The following is an 11,187-nucleotide window of genomic DNA, read 5'->3' as shown; positions in this document are numbered from 1 at the left end:
CTCGGAGAGTCGTTGAACCGGTAGATATGAATCTCAAATAGGTTGTTTCTGTGTTAACAGCTCTTAACTGGCAACATATCTGGCGCTGTGAACTCATGAGAAATATGTTTAAACAGTTTCTGATCCAGCATAGGACGTCAACCATCTTAGTCTAATTCCTATTTACATGAGATTCTGTTGCCTCTTTTTGGTTTTGATATGTTGTCACTGATCCTCTGATTATAGGTAAGAGACACGGAAAAATGAGCTGCTGCTAATTAGCTCACCTGAAATAACTCCTAGCGTTAGCCTGCCTCTGTCTGAAATAATTAGATACAGTTTCAAACAACTCTGAGCGCTCTTGCCATCCGGTCGGGACGTGTCTCACTTTGGAATCAGATTACGACAGGGTTTTATTTTAGAACCACGCTCAAAGGGGTGTGGGCACGGCAGTTGAAATGATGTATCACACATTTGCTTTCTCGTGTGACAAATATCAAAAGTGGACTGGCAGCAAGCATCCCTGTTTTGTCAGAACAAAAACTCTTGCACAATGTAGTGCATCTCTCCAATCTAACTAGCTAGCTTTAATCAAACAAATTGCTGATTACCAGCGCTTGAGCTAGGCTAGTTAGCACTTAACAATTTGTGATGGTGTCAGCACAACGCTGAAAGATGTCTCTTCAGTGGTTCCATCGGGAACAGGTTTTTAGTCAGGACATGAAATGGGCAACCTAAAGACAAATGCAAATATCCTCGACAGTAAAAATACACACAGGAGATGCAAACAAACAAAAAAAACACAAAGTTGAACCCATCTGACTGACCGATTTAGGCCTTTGCAGCAAAGGACACAGACACAAGAGAACCAGCCGAACGCCCTGTAAAACAAAGGCACAACAATGAGCCACATGGCCCTTTGCCAACGCCAAGGTCAGTAAATCATATATGGCACTTGGTTGTTGATGAGTCAGTAAGACTTGCGAGAGACTTGCCAAGAGTGACAAATGTAACGTTTACTGCGCCAGAAGCCTAGCGCTCCTTCAAAAGTTGCCATTGGGCAAATCAAGGAGCCAATGGTCGTTAAGGTGCTTGGGCACATCAGACCCACAACCTGTTCTATCTGTGTCCTCGTTAACCTTATAAACTTATGACAGTCTGTCGGAATTACATTTCGCCAGGCACCCACAGTGAAGTTCAAAGGTTCCTCGTCATGTGGCGGCAGACCTCGGCTCGGCTCACGCGACACTATCTAGGAAAATGTTTTGCGGTTAAAATGAGAGAATTTAAATATCCTTTTTTAAAAAAAGATCTAGGTTTGTGTGTTTGATCTGGCAGTGGTTCAAGGGTGTGTTGTCTTTGAGTACTTCAGAAGCTACTTAAATACCTTCCATGGAAAAGAAGGCTGTATTTTGATCTCTGCTACCTGCCTCATGACTTTACAGGACATGATTAAACAGGCCTCCCCAATAAACTTTAATGGTTTTCATGTGACATTTCGTCCGTGGGAGGAAAGAATGGTCCAGACACTGAAACAGAGCAAAGACGTGGCTTATAAGCGTTCAATTATTCATCCACTTATCACTGTGTGATTATTTAAGATAATATGACTGATGTTTGTCACTTCTTTATTTCTGCTTGTCTAATTTAAAACATGTAACTAAATGCAGAACATCCATCGCAGGCTTGGTGTGCAGGGTTTTAGGATTTATCTCCAACGATTCTGAAAAAGTCCCTGTTTCAATTTGAGACGTGATAATGACAAAGTAAGTGGCTACGTGCCCGCGCGAGCCCACGCGCGCCGCCCCAGCCTCCAGCTTCCGTGTGTTTCTGCGGGTAGGCGCGTATTTTACCGTAGGGAACACACCTGTGGGGCGGTGCTGCGGGAATTCACTCTCTCTCCCCGGCCTGACATGTTCAGTTTGCTTTGACAGTGGCCGGTGGTTCGGGCACCATGGTCGGCAGCCGGGTGTACAGCACGTGAAGTGTGGTTGGTTACGGGACACGTGTTATTTTACTAGCTCTGGTCACTCGGGGCTCGCAGCTTTCTCCGTCTCATGGCTCTGTCACAGCTCCAGTGTTTGGATGAGAACCACGTCAACCCGCGGATCAACGAGTCCAAACCAGACTTCCTGTACTGCGAGGACCAGCGGCTCGCGCTGGAGACCCTGCTCCGACATGGTCGCGAGGCGTTTTTTAAATTCTTGGAGTCTCGCGACCTGCGGGGCTTCCTCTCGGACCCCGAGCTGGAGACCCTCCGCGCTCTGGCGGAGCCTTATCAGCCAGACTCGGAGCTCTTCCCGGACAGCGCCGAGGACGACGACCGTCCGCTGTCGCTGCACTACTGGCCCGACCTGTCGGACACCTCCGTCCCCCAGATGGACCTGGGCTGGCCGGACAGCGAGTCCTACCGCGGGGTGACGCGCGCCACCGTTTACTGCCAGCCGCCGATCGGCGACCAGGCGCACATCAAAGAAGTTGTGAGGAGAATGATTGCGCAGGCGCAGAAGGTATGACAACGCTTCCAAAGTAAACATTCACCTGAGGTTCGCACGCCACCAGCGGGTTTTCAAGATATGTTTTGTCATTGTGAACATATGAAAAGTCTATTAAATGCCTCTATTGATGTTCACAAACATCTGTATGCACGCACACAAGCCCCCCCCCCACTTTTCATTTCCGGCACACGTTTATACGATTGTCTGATGCCATGGCTGACAGTGGACATGAGGTCAGAGTACAGACGCCTGACCGGGAAAAGCTGTCAGACTAAAGTACACAGCGATTAAACTGGTTTATCAGAGAATGAGCGTGGCTCGCAGACTGGTTGTGACAGACACTGTATGAATTGGGTGTGAACCCAAGCAGGCAACATCTGTTTGAACGTGCGACTGTCTGTGGTGACAGTTACAATGAAACTACATTTCACCGAGGTGCAAAAGTAGTGGAACTCTGAAGCGGCTTCTCACTCTCACGCCACTACAAAAGCCTGCGGGTGCTCGGCTTTAGTTGAGAAAGGGATTTAATTGACAAAACCGAACTATATTGATATTTAACGGCTGTAATATAAGAGATAAACCTCAAACCTCAACTTTTTGTTGATGCTATTGCATTTATTTCTGATTTAGAAGAATAATTTCATGGCATTACTCTGCTTTTCACTTGCTAATTTGTGTATCTAACTCTAAAGTAACAGTCAGTGTCTTATTTCCTCATAAATATCTTAAACGTGGGCATTTCTGTGAAGAGAGAGAAGGATAATGTGTCGCACACAGAAGAGTTTGACAGTAAATTCAAGTCCTTGTAAACAGCCGATGTGGTGCGATTGGTGTTGCTGTCCCTCCCCAGGTGATCGCCGTGGTGATGGACGTCTTCACGGACGTGGACATCTTCCGCGATTTGCTGGACGTCGGCTTCAAGAAGAGAGTCTCGGTCTACATCCTGTTGGATCGCACAGCGTTACCCCATTTCCTGTCCATGTGTCAGAGGGCCAACATGCACACCGGACACCTTAAGGTGAGCCGCACACACACACACACACACACACACACACACACACACACACACACACACACACAGAGTGAGCGGCTTCAAGTGAAATAAGGTCCTTTATTCATAGTTCAGATTGGAGGGTGTTCTAGGCAATAGAGGCTGAAACATTCGAGGCTTTTTCTCCGTTCCTGTCCAAACTCAAGGTGCAGACAGATGCAGAAGTGTCATTTGATCATAACGGTTTTCTATTCTGCATAAAAAACCGGTGCATGAACAGGCAGGAACCAAGTCGAGGAGAGCCTTATAAACCAGCATCATCCAGTATGCGGCTTCATGCATTAAAGCATGAGAGAGACGTATGAACTCTTTCTGGAATATTCTCCAGGACAAGACACAAGTAAACTGAGCTATTTTGGATTTTCCAGCATTTCAATCCAGCTTCAGTGTCTCCAGGCTGGTGTGAACTAACTCCAGCCTTCTAACCACATTGGCTTGTACGAGCCAGCTCTAACCGTGTGGCTGCTTGTTCCAAGATACCAGTCTTAACAGTTTGGACTCAGATGAGCAACGCAAACTCAAACATGCCATTAAAGCCATGCCAGCCACATGTCAGCAGTGACATTAAGCCATCCCATCAGGCCTTGGTTACTGCCCTTCCAGATGTCCCACCTGACACCGTTTGACTCCCAGACCTGCTCCCTGTTCAGCACCACTGGAGGACTTGACAGCTTCAGGATATTCTTAGCAAGAAGTCGTGCAACCAGTCTGACAATGTTATGATTCTAGGGCTCCAGTCCAATAACAAGTCATGAAAAATGGGATCATGAGATGACGTAAACACAGCGCTCCTTTGAGGATTTGATCCAGCTTAAAAAAAAACAACACTCCCATATAAATGCAAATCTATTTACCGTTTCTATTTTTAAAGAAAGACCATTGAAGTCAGGACAGGCAGCCTGTTAAATATTTGCATCTCATCCATATACATAAATAGAGCTTCTCCAGGACTGATCTACAGTAAAGGGCATTAGCCGCACGTTTAAACCAGTTCAAGTGAATGGATCAGGTCACCGCGTCTTTGCAACATCTACTGATTGCCGATAAAGTTTCGTTGGGATTTCAGGGCGAAAAGCACAGAGCGTCATGTGGCGGTCATGTGACCTGCAGGTCAGGAACGCTGAGGTGTAGTGAGCCCAGATGAACGCCTGGAATCATCTTACTTCCATGCTAAGTCAGCGACGTGTGACAGATGAAACTGACGAATGTGTCGTCTGCGTGAGGCTGATTAATGCTGCTGCATCGGAATGCGCAGGGATATTAAACACAAGCAGGCAAACCGAGGCTGTATCATCAGATACGTACAACATTGCACTATTCTCGTTCATCATATCACCTTACGGACGTGCTACGTGCAGTCAGAACGGGCACACGCCTGACCACAGCTTAGCATAGCAACCTTGACTTAAGAGGAATGTGTGGAAAAACAGCCGGGAATGTTCTGGAGGTGAAATTCAAATAAGTCTGAGTGGCACTAAGAGGACCTCGACACATGTGGAGACAGGGCGGTGCCGGCCTCAGGGACTCAACAGGTAAGAATCTGAGCCTGAATCACAGATGTGGATCTTAGGAATGCGGAGATCCGCCTAACCCGCTCTTCCTGGAGTTCCTAATGGGTTCTTTAGGCACAACTGCATGTGATATCTTGCAGGGGTGTTTAGCACCCACCAAAGGAAGCAGCTTGCTGTTACATTCTTTTAGTCTTCTGTCAAAAGAGGGCGTTTCTGGACCCGGGTGACCCTTAACCCCTGAGACCGTGGAAGGATGTAACTCCAGTTTCCCACCGTGGCCCCGTTATCCAGCATCCTTAATCCACTTCTCCGTCTGGACCTTTTCGGAATGACATCATTCTCTATGTTACAGCACCTTCGTGTTCGCTGCGCAGGAGGGTCTGAGTTCTACACCCGGTCCTCCACCAGGGTCAGGGGGCGCCTGGGACACCGCTTTATGTTCATAGATGGAGACAAAGCTGTTTCTGGGTCGTACAGGTGAGCGTCCTGCTGCCGGCTCCTTGTGTCGCGCCACAGCCGTCAAACGTTGTTGTCTTTGTTGTCGTGTAGTTTCACCTGGATGTCCTCGCGGCTCGACGGCAGCCTCGTCACCGTGGTCACGGGCCAGGCCGTGGAGGCCTTCGACAAGCTCTTCCGTCACCTCTACGCGAACTCCAGCTGGGTTGATCTGTGCCAGGTTGCCATGGAGCCTGAACCTGAGAAGGATCCCCTCCCGCCGCCCCCCGCGGTGGCGCCCTCCTCTTCTGCTATTGCCATGAAACTATACAGCCCTAAATACGCTCTGGCTTTATGCAGCACCAGCGCCATCTCCAGCGCCCCCCCGGCCGCTGGCCAGGACGGCGGTGAAGAGGTCTCAAAGGATCCAGAGGATCCCAAGAAGAAGAGGTGCAGGGGAGCAGGTAAAGAAGAGCCCCCTCCCCTCCACCCCTGTCTGTCCAGTCTGGAAAAGGTGTGTTTGATACCGTTCCTGCCGACCTGGCCCGAGCCCGACCCCCCCAGTGATGTCATTGGCTTCATTAACATTCGGGACATCAGCAAACCGGTCCAGGCCCACCTGCAGAGGTCGGAGATGTTCGAAACCAGCAAGGTGATCAGGTTCAGCAGTCCGATCAGCATTCCGAAGGAGGTTTTGCCAGAGGTGGCAAAGCCCAGGCAGCTCACTGCTGCACAGGACACGATCCCAGCTGGGGGGGAAGGGCGCGCACGGCCTGGTGGCCTCAGGAGCCCTGAACACAACACTCCCAGCTGGGAAATGCAGCCTACGGCTGCCAGAACGCGTGGATGTGAACAGGATGTTAGCAGCAGCACGCCCGGAGCCTCCAGCGGCGAGGGACTAAGACCCACCACTCCACTTCAGTCCTCGATCCCTCCTGGATCCAACGCTAACGTGGGTGACGGTTCCACCACCACACCAACCTCACCACTAACCCGTGAGCCCGCCGGCTCAGGTGAAGGTGTGCACGCCAGTAAAATGACCCCCGGTCTCCACACCCCAAACTCTTCCTCTCCCACCTGTGCGCCACTGTCTTCTTCAAGCTCTCCTCTCCTCAAATCTCCTCCAAATCCTGGATCCTCGTCTCCTCCGGTCCCAAAACCTCGTACGGTCCAGCTGGTCATCGAGGACGCCGTCCACGAGGACGGCCAGAAGCAGCAGGTGGTCAGCATCGTCAGGGGGCAGCAGACCGGCGCGGGGCGGCGGGGCCAGGACACACCTGCTGCAGCGATGGACCTTTGCCCTGTAGAAGAGTCCCAGAAACTCCAGAACTGTGCTGAACCCGTGAGGGAAGGAAAGCCCGGTGGGGCTCAGGACAAGGTGCTTGGGAATTCCCCAGAGACGGTGATCCAGGAAGTTGTCAAAGAGAAACCGAAATCCAAGCAGGCGTCCAGGTCAGGTGATTTCAGCGCTGCTGCAACAGGGAGGAGGAGCACGGAAAGAGGTGTGGCAGGCTTCGGCTGTCAGGAAGTGACACGTGCAAACAGGAAGAGTGCGGAGAAACCCAAAACGAGGCTCTCCGGTGGACACGCCCTTCAGGAAACGCCCCGAACGGCACCGACTGAAGGTTTCAGCCCTGCACCGGATAAAGCAAACGTGCTCGCTGGTGCTTGCACCCGAGCACACGGTGCAGCTCTGAACCGGCCCAAGATCTCGGAACCTCCCCCTATCTCGCTGGACGTCCCGCCCAGGAAAGGCTTCCCGGACGCCCAACTGCCCCCTCCGTCCCCTCCAGGACACACCCCGTCGGCGCCCTCTCCAGACCCACGGCCGCACGCACCAGACGGCGGGGCGTGCACGCCAGACGTCCGCACGCCTACTTCCGACATCAGCGACGAGTGCGCCTCCTCCAGAACCTTCTCCACCACTTCGGATGAGTATTACGAATGCAGCGACGACCCTTTTAACGAGGCTTTCCAATGGTCAGATACTGATGAGCGAGACGGGAGAGAATCATCCACAGGTGACAGGCGTGGAGAGAAGATGGCGGCCAGAAATGAGCCGCCTAGCGTATCGCTTTCGTCCCTGTTCGACGACAAAATGGTCAACCTAAAGGAAAAGGAAAGAAACTCGACAAGTGGCCCTTTTAAAAATGGCAGCCTTCTGCCAGAGGTGCTGCCTGAGGAGAGCAGGAAAAGCCCTTCAAAGGCTCCAAGACTGGATGACTTAGGAGGAACCAGCGAGTCCAAACCATCATCCACAGGTGACACGCGGGAAGAGAAGGTGACGGCCCGGAATGACAAGAGAGATGCAATCAAAGAGAGATCAAAGAGGGGCGGGATCAAAGAAACTGAGGAACAGAAGGTATCGATCTATCCATCTTGCTATTTGTCTAGCTAGCTATCTATCTTAGCTAGCCGGCTAGCTATCTATCTTAGCTAGCCGGCTAGCTATCTATCTTAGCTAGCCGGCTAGCTATCTATCTTAGCTAGGATAGATAGGTTTTGTGTTTTTTTTAGGTTTTGTGTGCTCTCGTGTGCGTTTGTGCACCAGCAGAGCGTCACTAAGCCAAAACACGCGACCGTTGTTCATTATTGAGCAGAGAGGCCGCCTGAATCGAAGTGACGCACTCAATCAAGCGCTTGCTCACGTTCTCGCCAGCTGCAATTTTTATGAGCATGAAACTTTGATGCCCCCGCCCGTCCGGGCCTTCCTCTTTCACGCGCCGCTCAGCCCACTGCGAGCTGCGTCTAGCGGTTGTTCACTCAAGCCCGGCGAGGAGCTGTTGGCGTGTTTAAGCCGGCTCCCGTCGTGCAAGATTACCGGCAGCGACGATGAAAGGCAACCATCCCAGTGATCTCTCTAAACGTGGCCCATCAGCTGGTGGTGGGCTCTATTAGGGCGTTCCTTTCTAACCTTTAGGGCGGATGATTCCGGTCCGGTCCTCTGGAACGACAGCACAATGACGTGTGTTCTTTCCTTTCCTAGCTGTCTCCTACTCCACTCCAGCAGGAGAGAGGAGCAGGTCCACCCTCCCCTCGAACCATCCAGGCTCCAAACGGAATCCTTCCCAGGGTTACAGACAACCCGGAGTCTCCTGGAAGACCCCCTAAACCTCCTCCACCAGGAGAGGGTCAAAGGCAGACGGCGAAACCCAGACAGCGGCACGCTAAAACCCCCAACCCGCAATCCCAGACTTCCCACACGCTAGCCGCGGCGCCGCGGCCACATCCAGATTCCCAGAGGCCGACGTTCCCGGCAGAGGAGACGCAGCGGCGAGTGGACGGGAAGACTCTCCTCAGCTCGACGTTTCACCATTTGTGCAGCTTGAAGGAGAAGATTAACAAACTGCCGGCACAGAGCAAAAGAGGCAGCGGCAGCTCCTCCACGCAGACACGCAAGAGCAGCGGCTAGTCAGGGCTCGTGGGCCGCCCTCCTCAGACTGTAGGAAGTCCGTCCTGGACCGTCCTGGACCGTCCTGAACCCAAAGGTGCTAGCTGAGCTGTGTTGTGAATGTGATGAAGCTGCTCGGGGCTGATTTTGACGCCGGCTTACCGATGATTTCGCTGTGTAAGATCTGCTCATCTTCATCCTCATGAAACAGGAAACTGCTTCTTTCCTCTTGCTTCTCCGAAGCCTCCAGTTTCCGCCCCGGTGCTCCTGGTCGGTCTCCACCCTCACTCAGGCCTCAGCTCCAGCTGCTCCTTGGCCTCCTGAACTCTCCTCAGAACAGGACTAACGCTCCCCTTCTGCTCAGATGAAGAGATGATGGCTGCCATTTTCTCCAGGTGGCGGCGTTCCTCTGTGATTCGCAGCCATTGTGGAAGCTCCGTGTTGGATTTCCTGCTGGATGAGCGGCGAGCGGCCTCAGAAGCATCAGCGGGGCGGCCTGGCGTGCTGTCGCTGCCTCTGACGCGTCGAAGCGCCCGGATTAGCATAAGAATGGGAAGAAAAGAGCCTCGCAGCTGCACAGTTGATAATTATTCCGCCAGGATTCATCTTTGCTGCTTTCTGTAGGAAATGTGCTGAACCTGGTCCTGGAACGTCAGCAGCTGGAACCTTCATCTCACACATGGCTTCATGCATTTACTGGCTAACGTTGACGTTATTTATTACCCAGCATACACTTATGTAAATATATACATGTAAAGGTGCCTTCTTTGATCCTTCATGGAAATGATTTACTTTGGAAATTGTCTCTGGGATTATGTTTAATGATGTGGATTTGCAAACCCGGATGTTTTTAGCGTCCCAAGGGTGAATGAGGATTCAGATGCTGATGAACAGCATTTTAGACGTATTGAATGACGGTTGGATAATGGGGGAAACATTTAAAACATCGTGCAAAGATGGGAAACATCGTGAGGGAAGGAAATATGGTGAAACTGCTTCAGTCTCTTCAAAGGCAGGGAAAATCTTCCCGGAGTGAAAGGAGACTGGGATCACCTGCAGGTTTTGAGGTCACGTTGAGATTTAATGAGTCACTGTGGACCATTAAAGTCTTTTTGTACCAGTGGTAGATGTATCAGCTCGTCCTTCTTATGCTCTTTCTGCCCAATAAGCACCACTTCTTCATTTGGAACGCGCTGCTTCCGATCCTCACGTGTGCTCTCATCACTCCGAGGGGGGTCGGGGCTTTAGCCGCTAGCACAGCAGAGGCTCCTCACTGCTGCTCCTCAACATTTCCATCATCGTTAGCATCCGTTGCTCTCCGAAAAAAAGCTTCCTAGTTCGTATTGAGCCACCAAAAAGTTGCAAATGACGCCTCAAAGGTCACATCTTTCATTTACTCTCAATCATTAATGAATTATCGCTATCTTTTATGCTAGCAAAATGCTTTGAGAGCCCTGTCCTCTCCAATGACCACAGGTGTGTGTTCAGCCTGTTGGTGTCACATTTATGGTGACACACACACACACACACACACACACACCAGTCGTGGAAGTGTTTTTTCATGACATTTCACTGGTTGATAGTGATTCTGGCCCCATCCCAGAATAGAACATCAAACACATTCAAACACTCATTGAAATAGAAGCCATCACTTTTCCCTCCAGCTATTTATATGGAGATGAGAGGCTTGTTTACTGAGCACACACACACACACACACACACACGCATGCACAGTGGCGTGTTGCACTCATCCTAATCTCCTCCCTTCGGCTGAGGCCTCCGAGCTCATCTATGATCGTGTCACAATCCCGCTGAGCCTCAGGGGCCACAGTTCGCGAAATGACGGTATAGGTACACACACACACACACACACACACTTCCCCTCACAGTCACGTAAGTGTGCATCATATTTCCCCTGCAGATGAACAGATTTCGGAGCCGCTGATGTGAGTCACACTTTAATGGTTGTGGCTTCACGCTCACTCGGCCCAGTGAGTAATGAAGCATCGTATTAGCCTGGCTGGACTCAGTCAATGACTCAGTTCTCTCATCGCCTCCTTTTCCTAACTTTGTCATTTGAATATGTTCCCTACTTCCCTAATAAGGTCCGGTGGAAGCCTTTTATCACATTAAGCAGGTTAGCTGCAGCAGTTAGCAACATCTCATTCACTTACATTTGTTACAATCTGTGGAGCCCCGGGACCTTACAGAAGAGAATAATAATAATAATAACAGACATTAGTCTGATACTGATGGTGGAGTTCACCCAGCATGTTGGGGGGGGGGGGGGGGGCGTCGGGCCCCCATAGAGAGAGGGAGAGA

General features: G+C 51.0%; 1 protein-coding gene across 1 annotated transcript; it reads left to right on the top strand.

Moving 5' to 3' along the window:
• Positions 1-1,825: 1,825 nt before the first annotated feature.
• On the top strand, positions 1,826-9,988 carry LOC130514632 (protein FAM83G-like). Its single transcript, XM_057014299.1, has 5 exons — positions 1,826-2,489; positions 3,328-3,495; positions 5,392-5,516; positions 5,589-7,836; positions 8,461-9,988. Exons 1-5 carry the CDS (start codon positions 2,037-2,039, stop codon positions 8,884-8,886), a joined length of 3,420 nt encoding a protein of 1,139 aa, XP_056870279.1. The 5' UTR covers positions 1,826-2,036; the 3' UTR covers positions 8,887-9,988.
• Positions 9,989-11,187: the final 1,199 nt, after the last annotated feature.

The sequence above is a fragment of the Takifugu flavidus genome, chromosome 18, assembly GCF_003711565.1.
Source record: "Takifugu flavidus isolate HTHZ2018 chromosome 18, ASM371156v2, whole genome shotgun sequence".
Taxonomy (NCBI): domain Eukaryota; kingdom Metazoa; phylum Chordata; class Actinopteri; order Tetraodontiformes; family Tetraodontidae; genus Takifugu; species Takifugu flavidus.
Note: the sequence above shows the minus strand (reverse complement) of the source record. Positions and strands in the feature narration are given on the sequence as shown.